Source organism: Camellia sinensis, chromosome 14 (assembly GCF_055761805.1).
Source record: "Camellia sinensis isolate YWXY chromosome 14, ASM5576180v1, whole genome shotgun sequence".
Classification (NCBI taxonomy): domain Eukaryota; kingdom Viridiplantae; phylum Streptophyta; class Magnoliopsida; order Ericales; family Theaceae; genus Camellia; species Camellia sinensis.
Window position 1 is genome coordinate 57,300,606 of NC_138974.1, and position 20,780 is coordinate 57,321,385.

The 20,780-nt window shown below is 36.2% G+C and overlaps 1 protein-coding gene across 2 annotated transcripts in view; it reads right to left on the bottom strand.

Moving 5' to 3' along the window:
* Positions 1 to 1,177: 1,177 nt before the first annotated feature.
* LOC114271881 (cytochrome P450 71B10) overlaps positions 1,178 to 20,780 on the bottom strand; it is a 266,140-nt gene continuing 246,537 nt past the window's right edge. The window contains exons 1-2 of one of the 2 annotated variants that reach the window (XM_028213550.2): positions 6,752 to 7,798; positions 1,178 to 2,013 (exon numbers count right to left, since the gene is read on the bottom strand). In XM_028213550.2, the coding sequence (XP_028069351.2) occupies positions 1,387 to 2,013; positions 6,752 to 7,657 (1,533 nt within the window). In that variant the 5' untranslated portion in view covers positions 7,658 to 7,798 and the 3' untranslated portion in view covers positions 1,178 to 1,386. Of the gene's footprint in view, positions 2,014 to 6,751; positions 7,799 to 20,780 lie in introns of those variants that run through there. The other variant, XM_082905664.1, reaches the window with a different exon arrangement.

Genomic DNA, 20,780 nt, shown 5'->3' on the forward strand with positions numbered 1-20,780 from the left:
AAAGGGTTCCCTCCTATTATAGTTTATTATAATATATTAGGTATGTATGCTTTAAATGCAAAAATAAAATAAAATAAGGAAGATTCAAATTAACTTAAAATAAATTGACCCATTAAAAAATTGAAAAACTCATTTAAAATAATTAGTATTGTTATCTATTAAAAATGATTTTTTAAAAAATTAGATTATATAAGTATGATTGATTTATTTGTTTTTAAAAATGCACGAAGAGCGAAAATCAAGCGATACTTATTAATTTTTATAATGTCATACTAAGTATTTTTTGTGATTTTGACACAATTTTTTAATCTTTTATCTTCATTTTTTTTTTTCATTTTTTTTCTTTCAATGAAAAAAAAATGTGAAGGACCCCAAAAATTTATTAGTTGATTATTGACTTTGGGCTCCGAAAATCTCAGGATCCGGCCTCCGTGCATAGACGTAAATTAATGGGGTGTTGGGGAACAAGAGACACTTACAAGTATTAATGTTTTAATCTTTTCATATGTGAGCAATGGACTGCCATCTATGAATCGTACTAGTTGAATGTTGTAGATACATAGTAAGTTTATAAAATTTAACTTCAAAATCACTAATTTATTTACAACAATTTGAGCTTGAATGTTATACGAGAAATTAGAATTTTTATCATTATTAGGGTTATTGAACAAGTCAAATATATATAGAATATTACTTGGTAATATCATAATGATTCTGTTAATATTGTATTACTCTTTTATCTTGCTAAAGTGCACCGAAAACAAACAAATTACATTTGTTATTCTTTTAATTTGGTCCTTAGTATTAACTGCATCAATTTTATATTTTAATTTTTTAAATTGTGATAATTTAGTCTAATTTATTCTCCATTGAAATCCAAAATTAAATAATTCATTCACTTTCTTCATAGTGATAGAACGATTGCCGTCCAATTTAAAATAATCTATTCTATTTTGAATAAATTATTTTGCTCTTAATGTTTATTTTTTAACAGGTATTGTCAACTGTAAATTAACACAAATATAATAAATTAAATGTCAAATTTGATACAAATGAAATTATAAAGTCCAACTAACACAAAAGACAAATTACAAAAATCACGAGTATAATTTATTATTAAAAAAAAAAGTTTATTTAATAGTTACTAACCACTAGACTTATTTATTTAAAAGTTTACTTATTTAATAATTTATTTAAAAGTTTATTTATTTAATAATTTATTACATTGCATGATACCCCTATTGGTTTTTTTTTTCCCATGCACAAGGACTTATACATACTTTTTAACATACAATTAGGGACAGGCAAGAGCTCTACCATCTTATTTCAAATAGATACTTTATTTTTATTTTTATTTTTAACATGAGTAGACAACAATGCCCTCCTCTAACTTTCAAATCCTTCCCAATCATATTTGATGGGGACAAGATCAAGAGACAACTTCTTATACACACTCAAGCCAGCCTCCTCTTCCAAGCTGATATCTTTCCTTTCCATCCCATAAGGCATTTCCCAGTCAAAACAGTGCAAAAGATTTGCCAGAGTAAATTCCACGGTTGTGGCACCCATTGTCAAACCGGGGCAAATCCTCCGACCTGCTCCAAATGGCAACAGCTCGAAATTATTACCCTTGAAATCAATTTCACTCTTCTCAAACCTCTCTGGGTAGAACTCTTCTGGGTTGTTCCATATTTCTGGGTCTCTTCCAATTGCCCAGGCGTTGACTAGGATTCTTGTTTTGGGGTAAACGTCATAGCCTCCGATCTTGCAATGTTGCATCGACTCACGGGGAATTAGAAATGTGATCGGTGGGTGCAGCCTGAAAGTCTCTTTCACCACCATTTTTAAGTAATTGAGCTTGTCAAGTTGGGTTTCATGAACTTTTGGTTTTCTTCCAATGTAACTCCTTATTTCTGCTTGAACTTTTTTCATCACTCTTGGGTTCTTGGCAAGCTCGGTCATTGCCCATACAATTGTAAGAGAACTAGTGTCTATTCCACCGATAAATATGTCCTGAAATTCAAAGTACATTTCATCTAAATTGAGAAAATTTGTGATTGCGAACATATGTCAAGTCCAATAGGTAGCTTTTGGTGTCTCCAATTCTTTCCATATGAGTTTGGCATCAACTTGAAAAGAGTCATTTTCTTTGTTTGGTTTGATTTCTGAAATCTATTTTAAATTTTTTAAAAAGAAATTAAAAACACTGTCTTTTCAAAGGGTAAAAATATTTTTTTTAAATTAAAAATATTTATTTAGTATTTATTGTAGTCAAATTTAATTTTTATTTGTTTTTAACTTGTAAAAACCCAATTCCAAACAATAGGAAAACATTAAGCCATTTGCAAGGCCCAATAAGAAAATTTTAACCCATGGTAATACCCTATAAGAAAATTTCAGCCCATCTTTAGGCCCAATGGAAAATTTTCAACCCATCAGAAGTTCCGATGGTAAAATTTCACAGTTGGGGTTTTAGAAAGGAAACCTGTCCGGCTCGTCAGCCATATAAGAAACTAAGAAACCAGTTTTTACAAAAAATAAAAAAAATAAAAATAAAAAAAATTTACTTCATCAATTATGCCACGTGGCAATATAGGTGAAGACCCCGTTTAGTCATTTTAACATTGGTTTTAGAAACATGTTTGAGGGTCATAAAAACAGTGGCTCAAAACTGTCAAAACGATGTCGTTTTGGCAATTTTGAGCCATTTGAGCCACTGTTTTTGTAGCCTTCTACCATTGCTGTTGGTTTTAATGGCTCTCTATATCCTCTCCTTCAACGATGTAGGAAAACAGAATTTAATTTGTAAAATAATATTAGAAACTCACAATTTAAATTTTTAAATTTATTCACAATGATCTGATAAGAGAGATAAATCTTACATAATAAATCAAAAATCTATATAATAAGGAAAGAGGGTTTTTGAATTTATCCTAAAAACAATTGTACTACTAAAACATTTTAATGGTCTGATTCATTTCTGTATTTAGAAGAACAGCTGAGATCGCTACAAGAAAAAACACCTTTGGCGACTAAAAAATCACATTTGGTCGCTGAAAGTATAGGTTTTGGCGACTAAAAATGCATTAGTAGCCAAAAGTAAAGATTTTTGGACACTAAAAAAATTTAGTAGCCAAAAGTATAGGTTTTGGCGACTAAAAATCTGTTTGGTCGCCGATATATGGCTTTTACCGACTAAAAAAATTTTAGTAGCCAAAAGTAAAGCCTTTTGGCGACTAAAAAAAATTTAGTAGCCAAAAGTGAGGTATTCGGCGACTAAAAATCTGTTTGGTCGCCAAAAGTGTGATTTTTACCGACTAAAAAAATTTTAGTAGCCAAAAGTAAGGTCCTTTGGCTACTAAAAACAAATTAGTAGCCAAAAGTGAAGCATTCGGCGACTAAAAACATGTTTAGTAGCCAAAAGTGAGGCTTTTTGGCGACTAAAAAGATGTTTAGTCGCCAAAAGTGGTAATTTTAGCGCGAGAAATTTTTTTTTAACGACTAAAAAATAATTAGTAGCCAAAAGTATAGAATTGGCGACTAAAATTATGTTTAGTCGCCAAAAGTGGTCTCTTTCTTTTTCTACTAAATAATTTATTTTTACATAAATTATGTTCAATAAAAAATAATTATGTTTATATATATACTTTTATATTAATACGGGTCTAAGTACTATATAAATAATATATGTTACATATATAATCATATGTTGTTATGGAGGCGTAGTGGAAAGAGTGTGTTGTATAAAGTTTATGGTGTGAGAGTTTGATGGTTCGAATCTCTACGAGAGCAGAGTGTAATTTTTTTTTTCACAAATGAGCTTTTGGCAACTAAAAGGTTTGGTGTTTGGTCGCCGATTCCTTGAGTATTGACGACTAAAACATTAGTCGGTAAATGTATAATTTAAAAAATATAATTAACTATTGGCAACTAAAAAATTAGTCGGTGAATGTATAATTTAAAAAATATAATTGAATATTAGCGACCAAAGTTTTGGTCGCTAAAGACTTTATTTTTGGCGACAAAAAGTTTTTAAGTCGCCAATACCTTTCCCGATCGTCTTCCGACAACCAAACCGACGACTAAAAAATTTAGTCGGGGAAACTAAAAAACCGATTTTTGGCGACTAAAAATTTAATTGCCAAATGTATTTTTTCTTGTAGTGGATGACCTCCTTAACTTTCTCCTGCGTCCCACCCACCTCTGTTTTCTTATTTTTTTGTCACCCCACGTTCTCTCCTTTGCCAACTCAAGACAAATGCTTACAAACCCAAGAGGCGCATTTTCCTTTTCAAATTTGCACCTCTCTCTCTCTCTCTCTCTCCAAGCTTCTCCGGTCTCAAACTCTCTCTCCTCAGAGATCACTCTCTCTCTTCCTCTCCATTTCCCGCGGCTACCATTGACAACAGCTCTCCACTGCCGCATCGCCTCCACTGACAAGCACTCTTCATCTCTTCTCCCGCCATGGCGCCTCCGTCCTCCACCGTCAAGAAAGAGATGAGTTTCTGAAATGGGTTTGGATTTGTGTGTGTTTGGGTTTGTGTTTTTCTAAACCTTAATCCATATATTCAATGGAATCACACTTGATATACATCAATTTGGGTTTCTATTTGTTTTTCTAAGATTTGTTTTTTTAAACATTAAAACTGAGAAAGAGAGAAGAGAATGAGAAAGAGAGAGAATGGGTGTTGATGTCCCATGAGAGGAGAGAATGAGAAAGAAAGATAGACCTTTCTGGAGAGATTAGAGAGAGAAAGTGGAGAAGATGAAGAGGGAGAATGAGTGAAGGTTAGGGGGTCATCCAGCAACACAACACCACACAAAAAAATGTAGGTTTAATTTTTTTTTTTTTTTAAATCCACTCTTTTTGAAAAATGTTTGTAGAAAATGTTCGTTTTTTTTGGTGGATAAATTTAAACTCAAAATTTAAATTAAGTTTAAATTGAGTTCTGTTAAAAAAAATGATAAATTTAAATTTGTATGAAAATTGAGTTTGAGTTATCTTTATGTAAAAAATGTTTTTTTTTTTTTTTTTTTGTGTGTGTAGATAAATTTGAACTCAAAATTTAAATTAGGTTTAAATTGGGTTATGTTAAAAAATTATCCTAAAAGTGAAATTCGAGAAAGAGGTGATAATGGGAGTGGTGTGATTTGTTCAAAAACTGAAAAGAAGAACTTTTTTATTAATATAATTTTGACTTCAAATTCTTATGATAAATTATATTTTCAATTTTTACTTTAATTTTATTGGGGTGTATTTATGTTTGGGTACTTTTACAAAATTCATTTCAAAGTCAATAAATATGATAAATTAAATTTTAAATCTACAAAATTTATTTTAAGTCAATAAATTTGATAAAAAAAAGCTTTGGGCGACCCACCACCAACCAAGGAAGGGGATTCGAAAATTCCACGACTTTTGAAAAATCACAATATTGTATTTATTATTATTTTTATTTTTAGAATCTTAATTTATTTAGCTTTTATTGTTTGTTGGACAAACTACCAAATTGAAATTCTTAAACGACATAATAATTATTTATTTGGTAGTATATATATAACAACAGAATAATTATTTGTTTGCCAATAGTGGGAGTATTTTGGTGCTTCTCTGTGGGCTCCATTACCGGAGTTTTTGGTTATTTTGTTGTTATTTTATTCGAATTTTTATAAAGCATATGATACAATACAAGTAAAATTGTTATACTTTTTTAAAAAAGAATAGTATTTTTTTTAATATTTTTTCAATATTTTTGTCAAAAAATATTACAGACTTTATAAATTTTAATATGATACGTATAAAGTACAACTGTATTTTGATCACAACGTTATTTACATTGTATCTTTAGACACGAACATACGTTAATTAATATATATCATGTCACATCATTATGAATCAAATTATAATTTATTTTTTTATAAATCATAAACATTTTCCTAATTTACACAACACTCAATAGTTATTATAGGAGTCCATGTAGAGTTCGTGCCTACTCTCATACTATTTATTTTGTTTTGAACAAAAACATATTGCTAAACGAATAATTTTTTAAATTATTGGTTAACAATTCACAAGTTGTTTATTTCAATCTAACAAAAATTCACATAGAAAATATCAAAACAATTCAAACACATGTTTTGTTAAGTTTTGGAGGGGTTGCTGCTAATTTTAAATAATTAACGACTATATCATCTAATTTTCAAAATATATTGTTGGATACTTTTAATTCAATCTGCTCGTTAACTATTATGTTAAATTAATATGTAAGACATTTTAAATTATTTAATATATAAATAATAAATATTTTATTATTTAAATAAATAATAAATTAATCGATGTAATTCTAACTCGAGTTCTACTCATTTGTTAAATGAGCTTAAAATTTTCACTTGGATTCATTTGTATACATAACAAATCAAGCTGGAACTGAATTCTGACCAAATTGAGCTCACAAGCAATTGATTTTAGCTCGCTATTATGCTCAGTATTGACTTGTAAAAATGAAGGTAGGTTTGGGTAAGTTTGGGTTCATCCGAACATTTTTGTCTTTAGTATTTTTTTAAAAAAATATAATTTGAGGTTTGTTTAGTGTAACATGATTTAAAGAGTATTAAAATTCGAAGGAAAAAAAATTACTGAAGGCAAAAAAAAGTTTTTTTAAAAAAATAATAATAATAATTACGCGTGTCTTAGTAGAACTTGAAAGTGTAAAACCACTATAAAAGAAAAAAGTAAATTAGAGATAATTACCATGAGAATTGCCTTTATATGGTTTCTGGTAAGACGAAAAGAAGCAGTTTCATCCTTGGACAATCCCAGCAAGATGTCAGTAATGTCTTCATGCTCAGACTTTATCCTATTGGGACCAAGATGCTCTTCAATCACCCTCTGGAAAAACGCATCAAACTCACGAAAGCATTTCTCAAGCCTCCAATGGAGTCCTGTAAATACATCAACAAACCACCCTACATACGGAAAGAAATCCGACCCCCAAAAGCTACTCAACATGGCCATAGCCTCATCAATACTCTCTTGAAACTTACCACTCTCAAATTGCTTCCCCTCATAGCTCTTCCCCAAGGCAACCTTACAAATAATCGAGTTCGTGAGAGAGAATACCAACTCGCTCAAATTGACTGGATTATTAGGAGAGATTTGACTGATGTGTGTGATCATCTTACCCAACTCTTCTTCTCTAATGTGTCGAAACGAATGAACCCTTTTTACTGTGAAAAGTTCGCTCACGCAGAGCTTTCGCATTTCTCTCCAGTAATTGCTGTAAGGCCCGAAAGCCAAGTCTAGGAGATTGTAACATAGTCTTTTGGGGCCGTGAGAGAAGGGTCTACTGCAACATTCAAGATCATGAGTTTTTAGGACCTGTTTGGCTGTTTCGGGGGACGAAACGACAAGGCATGAGACTTGGCCAAGTTTCAAGAGCATGACAGGGCCGTGTTTCTTTGAGAGTTGGGTAAGTGAGCGGTGAGGGAGCTTGCCAAGTTGGTGGAGGTTGCCGATGATGGGAAGGGTTGGTGGGGTTGGAGGAAGGTTGGTTGGTGTTTTGGACTTTTTGGTGAAAAAGAGGAAGGAGAGAGAAGAAAAAAGCAGAATGATGGAAGCAGGAAACCATGGGAGGTGGTTGGGAGAGAAGAAATCCATTGCTGTTTGGAAGCATTGATATGAAACACCAAGTCTTAAATAGCCATGGCAGGGCTTACTATTAAGTGTATCTGTGACATTGTCTTTGTACTATTTTATAACTAATAATAAATCACAACATTGGTTTTTATAATTATCTAATAAATTTGAGTCACTATGTTTTGTTTTCTAAAATTTTCACTAGGTGATTTGTTTGGAATATTACATAAACAATATTATATGATATTCTGAAATTATTAAATAATTATCACATTTGAATGATAAGTTTTGAAAAAAATATCAAAAGAGAATGATTTTATCAAGGATATCATTATTAGGCCTCTTTTGGCAAGAGATTAAAAGTTAATTTTTTGACTTTTAATCTCTTTTGAATCACATTACCTATTTACATTTTTACACATTTTTTCAAAAAAATTAAAAAAATTAGTGTTTAACCTACTTCCCAAAAGTTAGTAATATTGGTAAAATATTTAGGATCCTTAACATTACTCTTTTGTTAATGAAAAGCTTGGAATATTGGCTATGTTTGGGAAGGAAAATTTCTAATTAAAAAATTAAAAAGTCTTTATAAATTGTCATATTATTATTATTATTATTATTATTATTATTATTATTATTATTATTATTGCATATTTTGTTTGTAAAAAATTAAAATAATTAATTTTCAAATGGAGCTATTTATATTTATACTAATATATGGAAGAGCTGACAATCAATTTAAACATATTTAACCATTAAACTTACGTTGTGTTTGGTTAGGAGATTTAGAAATGGATTTAGAAAAAGAAAGGGAAAATGTGTGTGAAAAATGTAGATATATTTTATTCATATGATACTTACCTTTTCTTTTTCTTTTTTTAAATATCTTTCCAAATCGTTCAACCAAACATAGTGTTAGTGCCCTCACTAGCCAAATCTTTTCGTAAATATTATAAATGTGAATTTGAATCTTATATTGTTGATTTAATTTGTTTTGAGAATTGAAAGTTTTTAAATTGAAAATAATGAGTAGTAATTTTTCATTTCAACATAAAACAAATATATTTTAGTTAAACAATTTTTAAAAAATAAAAATGATATATAAATTCACTTTTTAGATCAAATGATGTGTAATAGACATGACTATTATTAAACAATATAAAAGAGGGAGAGAAAAAAAATGACTGAAATATTCTAATATACTGTTATATCATTAAATTTAAAAAATAAATATAACTTTTGAGCTAAAGTAACACACTTTCAAATAACACACATTAAAAAAACATTATTTAAAATTGTCATGCTTTATTTATTATAATTGTCAAGAAATCGGATATAATTTGTGTGTGAGTGATTTTCCGATCACACTGTTCAACTTAGTAATCAGCTGGAGAGCACTGGCAGAATAGATGACACCTGGCTAACCTGCAACAGAAAGAGAAGATTCCGGCGGTGGTTCGTCCACCCGGGGGCACTCCGACGATCAAGTCAGTATATCTCTCAAAGATAATAAATAGTGTTAAACTCACTGTTCAGAATATAAATTGCGTACTTTAGACCCATGGGGGTGCCTCTCTTTTATAACAAACTCAATCATTGTCCCACTAGAAGTCTAGCTTCAATGGACTCTTGCTCAGTACTTATCCTGGACTCTCCAAGAGATAAAGATAAACTCCCTAAGAGTGTTATCCTTATCCATGCTATAGTCCTTCCTTATTCTAGGACTCTTATGTCTTATCCGCTTATCTCGGATTCCAATATCTTCGGAGATAACCTCGGCCTTGCCGAGATAACCTCGGCCTTGCCGAGATCACCTCGGTGTCATGTCCTAGACACGTGGCACCTCGGCTAACACGTCGGCGTCACCTTGGCCACGTGTTGAGACTCAGAAAATATATCCCCACAACTGCCTCCTAGGTTCTATTACCTCGGCATTATGAGGTAATGGAACCTATATCAGTACTTCCTGCCAGTACATCGGTTTAAGCCAAGCTCTTTACTATAAGCCAACATGTCTTCTTAACGACTAAGATTTTCAAGAACTTCTTCACGCGCATGAGCTATCATGCATAACAACTCAACCATTTCTAACCACGTACTTTCCTCTTACTGGATCGTGCTTGTGACGCGCTTCTAAATCGTCTCGCGCATGCGTGCGCCGTCTGACGCTCACGTTGTTTTAGGCGCATTAATTTCGTCTGCCGCCATTTCAAGTTTTAACAAAAAAAAATTCCGTCTCTTCGTCGTTTCACTGTTTGTTCAATCCTCTAGCTCTTTCTCTCTCTAGCTCTCTTCCTCTGGTCCGCCATTACTCAAGCTTTCTGAGCTCTGTGACTTTGCTTCATTTACCACCGCCGGCGTGATTTCCACCGATCTTCCGTCTCTGCAACCGTCGTCAAACTTCGGCAAATCCCATTTCAGCTTCCCTCTTTCTGGTAAACTACTGTTCCTCCTGGTTCTTTATTTCTTGTTGCTTTTTCAAGAAATTTTACTTTATCATTAGTCGCCATTGTTGTTTTACTCAAACACTTGATTTATGAATCATGCATCTGAATGTGTTTATTTCACGATTTTGCCCTTGCTCATGTCTTGAAAGCACACATTGCTCACAATTTTTCTGTAATTTTGCAACTGTTCTTAACCTTGTACCCTTTCACACACTCTGTCACAGTGCTCTTGGTAGTTCACCCTTGTTCTTGATTCTGAAATACGTTCTTGTTTTCTGTTTTTTGTGTCTTTTCCAGATTCCTGCCTTCAATCTTCGTTTCTTTAGATCTAGGTCTGGGATTTGTTTGTAGAACCCATGAATTTTAGGGAAAACTGAAACGAACTCCTTCTAGATCTGTACAAACCCTTACTGTAGTACATTTTTAGGTTTTTAGCCGAGGTCCTTTAAACCCTCCAAAAATACTTCTTCTTGAAATCGGATACCTCCATTTAAGCCGACACCATGGATATGTGGAAGCATAGGGTAAACACCCTGACAAAATTAGAATACTTTAGACGAGAGTTTTCCATCCCTTCCGACGTCCATCTGAGGTTGGCTGGGGATGATGACTTCATCATGCCTACAACGGATTCCATGCCCTTTCCTGTGGTTGCCTTTATTGAGTGCGGACTTCGGCTTCCACTCAATATCCTTTTTCGTGAAATACTTCAATACTATAAACTGAACCCAATGCAGCTTGCCATCAATTCCTATCGAGTCATTAATGGCATCATAGCCTTAGCCAAACAAGAAAATGTTAGGGTTACCTTAGCCGATATCCAGTATTGCTACACCATGTGTGGCCTTAAAAAAAACAAGGGCTATGTCTACTACCTCAAGCCGAGATCCACCGAATACAAAATCGTAGCCAACCTCCCAGACTCCAACAAGGGAGCTGGAGATGATTACTTTATTACCTCGGGGAACTAGGAGTTCGCTCCAGATGATAACCTTCATCTCTATCCTCTTCCTCGAACAATTTTCGTAGAGGGCAATGGTAAGAGCCCTGTGTTCATACTTACTTGTTTTTAAAGTTTTCAACATTTTATTTGCTCTAATGTTTGTTTTTTCTTGCAGCTCTTCCTCAGCCACCAAAGGGCTTCCGTCAGTCTTTCTATCCCAGCAAAGACTTGAGGAAACTCTTGGATATGCCAGTCCTCAAACGGAGAGCTCCTCTGGTACTTAATTTCATTCCCACTTACAAATCAGTACTCCCCGACGTTCTAAAAAGGAAGAAAAAGAGTCTTTCTCCACCATCTACCACAACTCCACAAGCCGCGTCCACATCTCGGACAGACCAATGATCAACCTCTGATCCAGCTGAGCAGTCGTCAACCTCGGCTTCATACCTGATCCCAATATCCCAACAATAACGCCGACGACGAACCATTTTTCTTGCTGAGATGGGCCGTCAAAAAGCTGTTACAAAAGATCTCCTGGCCAGCATCCCATCAACCGTTGACGCTTAGCCAACGCAAACCCAGCCTCCACCAAAATAAAAAAAAAAATTAAAAAGGCTCAACCAAAGGCCAAGGTGACTCAGGTTGACACTGAGGACACTTTGCCGATCTCCAAACTGGCTGAGAATGACAAGTCCCAGCCTACCACGGAGAAGAGGCTTGCCGAGGCCCAGCCATCTGATTCTTCGAAATCAAAGAGGTCGAGGTCATCCTTTGCAACCACCTCGAGGTCATCCTCCATCCTCGAGCTCTACCATCCGATGCTTCTGCTTGTCCATTGCTTTGAGGAAAGCTTGGGGTTGAAAAGTAGTTCTTGATCTTGAACTTTGCACAGAAGTTCTTGATTAGTTTGTTGTCAAATTGTGTTCCATTGTCAGCAACTATTGCTCTCGAAATTCCAAATCTGGTGATGATGTTCCTCCATAAGAAGTTCTTCACGTCTACATCTCGGATCTTGGCTAGGGGCTCAGCTTCTATCCACTTGGTGAAGTAGTCTGTTGCTGCCAGCAGATACTTCCTTTGTTCAGTTGCTTGGGGCAGTTGCCCAACAAGATTCATGCCCCATTGGGCAAACCGCCAAGGACTAGATACTGGGTTTAGGTCTGCTGCTGGTTGGTGTATCAATGGTGCAAACTTTTGGCATTTTTCACATTTCTTCACATAGGTTCTGCAGTTTTCTGCATGTAGGGCCACCAATACCCCTAGGTAATGGCCCTGTGGGCAAGTGATCTGCCCCTAATGTGGCTTCCACAGATTCCTTCATGTATTTCATATAAAAAATCCTCAACTTGTGATGGGTGTACACACCTTAAAAGGGGTCCAGTGAAAGATCTTCTGTAGAGATGTCCTTCTGCTGTTAGACTGAATCTTGCCAACTTCAATCTGATCTTGTGTGCTTCCTTGTGGTAATCTGGCAGCTTTCCTTCTTTCAAGAATGCAACAATTGCATCCATCCAGCTTGGTCTCATGTCTACACACATTGCTTCATGCTCTGTGGTCAGTGGTTCGATGCTCGGGCCTGACAAGTATTCGACCATTATTGTCCTTGCTTTTCCAGGTTATATTGCACTGGCCATATTGGCTAGTGCATCGGCGTGACTGTTATCATCTCGGCTAACCTGATGTACTCGGCAATTATGAAACAAAGCTACTAACCTATTGACTTTCTTTGCGTAGGCTGACATTCTTTCATCTCGGGCTGTAAATTCGCCCGTTGTCTGGTTGACTATGAGCTGGGAGTCACAGAAGACTATCACCTCATCTGCTTCTGCTGTTACCGCCAGCTTTAGTCCTACAATCAATGCTTCATATTCTGCTTCATTGTTTGAGGCCTTGAACCCCAATCGAATGGACTGTTCCAACACTTCTTCATCTGGAGATACCAGTACTACTCTTGCCCCTGCTCTTTGCCGGTTTGAGCTCCCATCGACAAACAGTTGAAAGGAGTCATCGATGTAAATGCTGTAGGGTCTGAGTTTTTCCTTTTTCCTTTGCTCTGTTGCATTTAGCTGGGCTTTTCCTTGCTTTTTTGGACATTGTTCACTTCGGCTCAACGGAGCCCGATGTGCGATGGATTCTAGTGTGAACTCGGCCACGAAGTCGGCCAAAACTTGGCCTTTGATTGCTATTTTGGGTCTGTACTCCAAGTCATACTGTCCCAAGGCGACTGCCCATCTGGCTATTCTTCCTGTCAGGTCTCCTTGTTGCAGCAAGGACTTCAAGGGGTGTTCTGTTAGTGCCACAATTTTATGGGCCTAGAAGTAATGGTTCTGCTTCTTTGAAGCCATTACTAAAGCCAGTGCCAATTTCTCTAAGGGTAGATACCTCGTTTCTGCATCGGCTAGGGTTTTACTTACATAGTAAATAGCCTTTTGCTCTCCTTTTTCTTCTCGGATTACTACTGCGCTGATTGCGTGTTCTGAAACTGCTAAGTACAGGAACAACTTTTCTCCAGGTTCTGGATTTGAGAGGATCGAAGCTGTGGTCAAATACTTCTTCAAGTCGGCCAGAGCGGCCTCGTATTCTTCTGTCCATAAGAAATCTGTGGCTTTCTTCACTAAGTTAAAGAAAGGTTTTCCCTTGTCTGAGCTTCTACTTATGAACCTGTTCAGGGCTGCGGCCCTTCCAGTCAACATTTGTACATGTTTTGCTGACGTCGGGCTCTTCAATTCCAAGATGGCCTTAATCTGATCTGGGCTGGCCTCAATGCCCCTTCTAGTCACCAGGTATCCTAAAAACTTACCAGATCCTACTCCAAATGCACACTTCGCCGCATTGAGTCGGAGCCGATATGTTTTAAGGATGTCAAAGACTGCTTTCAGGTCGGCCAGATGACCTTTAGGTTCTTTGGTCTTCACGACCATGTCATCGATGTAGACTTTCACTGTTCTGCCAATCAGGTATTTGAACATCTTGGTTACCAATCTTTGGTAAGTGGCTCCTACGTTTTTCAACCTGAAGGACATCACTCTGTAGACGTATAGCCCTTTGGGAGTGATAAACGCAGTCTTCTCTTCATCCTCAGGGTTCATAGCTATCTGGTGATACCCCCTGTAGGCATCCAGGAAGCTCATCCTTCCATGCCCCGAAGTGGCGTTTACCAGCTGGTTAATCTTGGGTAGAGGAAAACTGTCTTTGGGATAGGCTTTGTTCAGGTTAGTAACGTCTACGCAGACCCTCCATTTACCATTCTTTTTCTTTACCACCACTGTGCTTGATAGCCATGTCGGGTAATCTACTTCTTGAATGGCCCTGGCCTCGAGAAGTCTGTCTACATCCTCCTCCACTGCTTCGACGTGTAGCAACGTTGGTCTTCTTGCTTGTTGTATTACTGGTTTGGCCGACCTGTCAACGTTTAGCTTATGGCAAGTGACCCCGAGTCAATGCCAGGCATTTCATAGGGCATCTACGCGAACACCTCAATATTTGTTCTCAGGAAAGCCTCTATCTTTCTTTCTTCTTCTTCGGCTAGACTCAAGCCGAGAAGAAAGAAGCGTTCCTCATCCCCCTCTTGGACGAGGACTTTCTTCAGTGTTTCTTCACTCTTTTCGGCCGGCTCCTTGCCAACATCCTCTAGGACCTTTACGTCCTCGTCTTCAATTTCTGCCTTTTCTGGTTTTCGAATACTGTAGGTGGATTTCATTACTGCCATGGAGCAATTCTTTGCCTGCAGCTGATCTCCTCTGACCTCCTTAATCCCATACTCTATTGGGAACCGCAATAGTTGATGCAGAGTTGAGGGAACAACCCTCATTGCATGCAACCATGGCCTTCCCAAAATGATGTTGTAAGGGGAGGGTGTGTCAATTACGGTGAACTCTGTTGTTATCTTCCTGGAGCCTGCCTGCACCTCCAAGCTGGTTGTTCCCAGTGACCATATCGGCGTTCCATTGAACCCGACCATTGGGCTATTGGACTGCTCCATATCGTCTGGGTGAAGGCCAAGCTCCTTGTAACATCGGACGTATATGATGTCACAAGAGCTGCCTTGGTCAATCAGGATGTGCTTTACTTGGCGTTCCCCAACCTGGAGGGATACTACCAAGGCATCATTATGCGGATGCTGCACCATCTCAAGGTCAGCTTCAGAAAAGGACATTACTGGTCCTTAGTACTCCTCTACCCGATGTCTCTTCTCCCCGACTTGGTAGACATGCTGCAGATGTTTTACCTTCTAGGTCTCCCCCCGAATCTCGTTTTTGTTGACCTTCGAGTGAATTACATTAATTACCCGAGGTCCTCCTGCTTGTGGTTGTTGTGCTGGGGGAGGTGGGGCTGTTGTCGCTTGAGGCAATCTTGCCTGTTTTTCCCTTGTTCTGGCCTCATCAACAAGGTTTCTCAGATGGCCTTGTCTCACCAAGTCCTCCAAATATGTTTTCAGGGCTTTGTAGCCCTGAGTCATATGTCCGTTTTCATTGTAGTAAGCACAATGCATGCCAAGGTTTCTTCCCATGAATTCTCCTGGTGCCTTTGTTGGTGTTCTGAAATAGGGTTGATTCCGAATTTGATCCAGGACTTTGTGAATTGGGATTCGGAACACAGTTTTCACTGCCTGTGTAGCCTTCAATTCTGTCTCCTGCTTGCTGGATTCGTTGTTACCTCGGCCTCGCTTCAGCGAGCTGTTTTCCTTTTCTTGCTTTGCCTCCTTGATCCCCGATGTATTTTCTTCGGCTCTGGTGTACTTCTCGATTCTCGCCATGAGCTCTTCTATGCTTTTTGGCAATGTGTTTGCCAAAGATTTTCGTAGTGGACAATTGTCTTTTAGGCCGTTCTTGAAAGATACGACCACCACCTCTTGATTACACTCTGGTATTCGGTTGAACACCTCGTAGTACCGTTTTGCATAGGCCCTAAGGCCTTCATCCTTACTGATCTTCAGAGTCATTAGTGCGTCCACCCTCAATGGCTACAACTTGTTTGTCACGAACCTGGCCACAAACATGTCTGCCAGGACTTCCCAAGTCTTTACGCTTCCCTTTGGTAATTTGTGGAACCAATCTAATGCAATCTCCCCAAAAGATGAGGGGAATACTTTGCAGAGTAATGGCTCGTTCCCACTGTACAACGCCATTGAATTCAGGAATAATCTAACATGAAAGTTAGGGTCCGACTTACCATCGTATATTTGGAACCTTGGCATACTGAATCTTTTCGGAGCCTCAAATTTGTCTAACTCCACCGAGAATGGTGTTCTCGGCTTTTTTGGGGAAGTTACCTCGGCATCGGCATTTTGCTACTTCCTCTTGAGGTAATCTCTCAAGTCTTCTTTGCTCCGTCCAGGAGCTCGGCTATCTCCTGACTTCAGTCTTTTCGGCATACTACTCTCAACTTCATGGTGGGTCCTTTTCGATCTTTCTCCGTGAGTTGTGTCGAAGCAGAGTGGTTGCCCCTGAATATGCCGATGTTCTTTGGGGTCTGCCTCCTTGGCACGGTGCGTCCTCCGCGACTCTTCTCTCCTCGACTCTCCTCGCCAGACCTCTTTGGAAGGCTGGTGAAAGTGTTTTTCGCTTCTGGTGTGTTGAGGGGCTATTGGGATTGTCTTCTGCCCTCCTTTCTGGGTATTGGCCGCTGGAATCGGCGTGTCTTGCAGCGAATATGGTGGCTGCATGACATTGTTTTGCATCATGAAATTGACGACCGATTGCAGGTCTGCCAATTTGTTTGCCATCTCATTTACCTCTTCATCCCTCCATAGGCATCTATCCTTCCATACCTGGAGGTCATCCTCATTGTAGTACCCACTTCCATTTGGCTTTGTTGGTACGTCGTCATCCTGGCCGACGTCTTTCTTGCTATGATTCTGGTCACGAGTTTCTGTGTTGCGGTTGTCTCTTTCGACGTTAAGGATAAGTCTGCCACTCCCAGCGGGAGTGTCGTCTCCAATCTTTTCCTTCTGTCCGACACTGGCCATCTATTCTTCTTTCTTTTCCACAGACAGCGCCAAATTGTGTGAGTAATTTTTCGATCACGGCCCAACTCAGTAATCAGCTGGAGAGCACTGGTAGAATAGATGACACCTAGCTGACTTGCAACAGAAAGAGAAGATTCTGGCGGTGGTTCGTCCACCCGGGAGCACTCCAACGATCAAGTCAGTATATTTCTCAAAGATAATCAATAATGCTAAACTCACTGTTCGGAATATAAATTGCGTACCTTAGACCTATGGGGTGCCTCTCTTTTATAACAAATTCAATCTTTGCCCCCCTAGAAGCCTAACTTCAATAGACTCTTACTCAGTGCTTATCCTGGACTCTCTAAGAGATAAAGATAAACTCCTTAAGAGTGTTATCCTTATCCATGCTATAGTCCTTCCTTATTCTAGGACTCTTGTATCTTATCCGCTTATTTCGGATTCTGATATCTTCGAAGAGAACCTTGGCGTCATGTCCTGGATACGCGGCACTTCGGCTGACACGTCGGCGTCACCTTGACCACGTGTTGGGACTCAAAAAATATATCCCCACAATTTGTTTTTTATTATTATTTATTTAACACTTTTTTTTATTACTATAAATTTTTTTTTAAATTTTTTTTAAATTTTTTTTTTTTGGCTTTGCGGATAAATTATTACGAAAGACGTATCACACCTTGAATTAGAAAGACCTGAGCAAACGAAACTCTTCTAGCACAATGCCCAAGGTTTAACTGGGTGATAAAGACAATTTGAAATAATGTCAGTTGGCTTTTTCGAAAAAGTACAAATTATACGTGTATTTTTTTTTTGATAGTTATCTAAAAGGCAAATTATATAAACAATTATAAATTTTGAATTTTATTCTAAATAAGAATATTAAAGATATCATTTCTTTTGCAAATGAAAAATATTTCATTTTAAAGGTAAAGTTGTCAATTTAATAAAATATAAATTAGTTTTAAAAAAATAAATATTAAAAAGTTATTTTTAAATTTTTAAATTTTATTTTTGTCCATCAAAGATAAAATTATATAAAAATAATAATTTTTTTTTTCATTGTTTTAATTTTTAGTATGTGTTTTGAATTTTTGAATTTAATAAATTAATTTAATAATGACATTAAAGTTGTTGTCATGTTTGACTTGAATTTTTAAGACTATTTGTAGAATTGTTTTTTGAAAAAATATAAATTAATTTAATGAAAATTAATTTTAAAAAATTATCTATACCCCCAAAAAATTAAATCATATAAAAATGATAAGTATTTTTAATTTTTTCTCACCCATTTAGGTCAAGTTTGGGAAGACTAAATAAGTGCACTTTTTGATTTTTTTTATATTATGTGTAGAAAAAGTAGAGAGGAAATATTGATTAATATGACTTAAAAAAATAAAAAAATAAAATAAATACATTTTTTAAGTTAGTCAAACTTGACTTTAATTTGAGTGGTGCTACATTCAATGCATAGAAAAAGGAATGTAGTGTCTCTTCGCATTTCATTCTATGGCATTAGGGTTGAATTGGAAATGCGTGCTCAATTAAAGTTCTCAAACATTTTTTTATTTAATTGTTAATTTTTAAAAAAAAAATTTAAATAAATTTTAAGAATCAAATCAAATCAAACTTTATAATTAAGAAAGTGTCACTATTATTTATTAAAAAAAATGATATAATATTTCAAATAATATATAAGTTAAGCAATACAAAATAAGTAACTTGATAACTTTGTCTTTAAAATGAAAAATATTTCGTTTGCAAAGGAAATGACATTATTTATTATTGTTATTTAGAATGAAATTTAAAATTTAAGATTAAATGGATTATAATTGAAATATTAAAAACTAAATTGATACAAATTGTAAATTACAAGTTAATATAATTTGCTCTTATCTAAATTACAGCTGGGCCACTAATATGAAAAAATTACTTCGACCTTGCTAATGCCCTCAATCGTTTACCTCACTTAACAAATCAATTAAATGACAAAAATAACCTTGCTTGTCATCATTAATTCAAACCAAGGGTCAACTCCATAACTAATTCTATTCTCTCCAATTATTTTGAATAATGTTAGAAATTTAAAAAAAAAATTAAAATTTTTATCAAATGTTACATATAGATATAGGATTTACATGGGACTCACATGCTGTAAGCCCTACATCTATCTAAGATATTTGATAAAAATTAATTTTTTTACTATTTAATTATAAAATTAAATTTTAATTATTTATTTAACATCATGGATAGTATGGGTATTACGCTAGTTCTAATTTAAAAAAAAAAAAAGAACTTATTAAAATATAAATCTAACATATATGAAATCCAATAGAACATTAAAAAATTTTATAAACTTATTAGATTAGAAGTCTACTGAGCCCTGGTTTAGCAAATTATTTGGACTAAATAATTATAAAAAGACAAAAAAAAATTCAAAAAAAACTAAAAGGTTAAAAAGTTAAAAAAATCAACAAAAAATTTGTCATTCTAAAGTCAAAAAGTCAAAAAAACCAAACAAAAAAACCAAACAAATAAAAAAATCTCAAATTAAAAAAAATTAAAAAAATAAAATCTAATTAAAAAAATTATTGCCAAACAACCCTAAACGGAATTTGCAAATAAATCTCCCGTAAAAGTTTGGTAAAAGTGTGGGATCTTAGCATTATATGGGTGAGATTAGGTTTGAGCGTTATACACGTGGAAGCATAGTGGTACAAAGGATTGCGATAGGATGGAAAATTATTAACAAAAATGCTTTAGACCACTAATTAGTGGTGGCTCTAATGATGTGGCAGTGAGTCCACATGTGTTTTGTGCCTTGTTTTTTTTTTTTTTCAATTGCCACCTCACTAGTGGTGGTATTAGTGATGATAAATTAGTGGTCTATAACATTGCTCAATTATTAAATACTATAGAGTATTATATATTTGTATTCTTAACCAATTATTATTTATTATATTTCTCATATATTTTAATTACTTAATATAATACAACACCTATTTATTTTTTTCACTAATTATAATACAATAAAATATTATACATCTACCGTCCTAGATTACTAAATAATTAGCCCGGATGAACCACAGGGGGAAGTGATCCGCAGCCATCAAATCTCTATTGGGTACGTGAAAAGGAATCCGGATCCTCGGCCGCCCTACCCAGCGGCCCTACCCGGCAGCCCCCCAAAACGACGTCGTTTTGGGGGGTTTTTTTTTTTTTTTTCTTTTCTTCTTCTTCGTTCTCGTTTTCTCTCTCTTCGAACGGAAACCAGAGGGAGGGGAGGGGAGAGGGAGAAGAGGGAGGAAGGAGGAGGGAGGAGGCTGCGCAGCCGTCCGATCGTCGTCTCGCCTCGCCGGCCGTCGCAGCCGTCCGATCGTCGTCTCGCCTCGCCATCGCAGCTCGTCGCAGCTCGTCGCCGGCATTCGCAGCTCGTCGCCTCCTCCTCCTCCTCCTCCTCCCCCACTGGTTATGGCCCCCTCTAGTCCTGCCTCCTCCTTCCTCCCCCTTCCTCCTCCTCCCTCCTCCTTCCTCCCTCTTCTCCCTCCTTCCTCCCTCTCTTCCTCTGCGTTTTTTTTTTTGTTGAAAATTTGCCCCCAAAACGACGTTGTTTTGGGGGCTGCTGGGTTTGGCTGCCGGGTAGGGCGGCCGTGAATCCGCGCTCACGTGAAAAGTGGGTCACCCAGCTACTTGTGTCGTCATTATTGTGTGCACTTTCGTTTAATGAGTTTGGCAACATGTTTTTAAAAATAAAAAAAATAAAATAAAAAATAAGAAGTTACAAAGTTT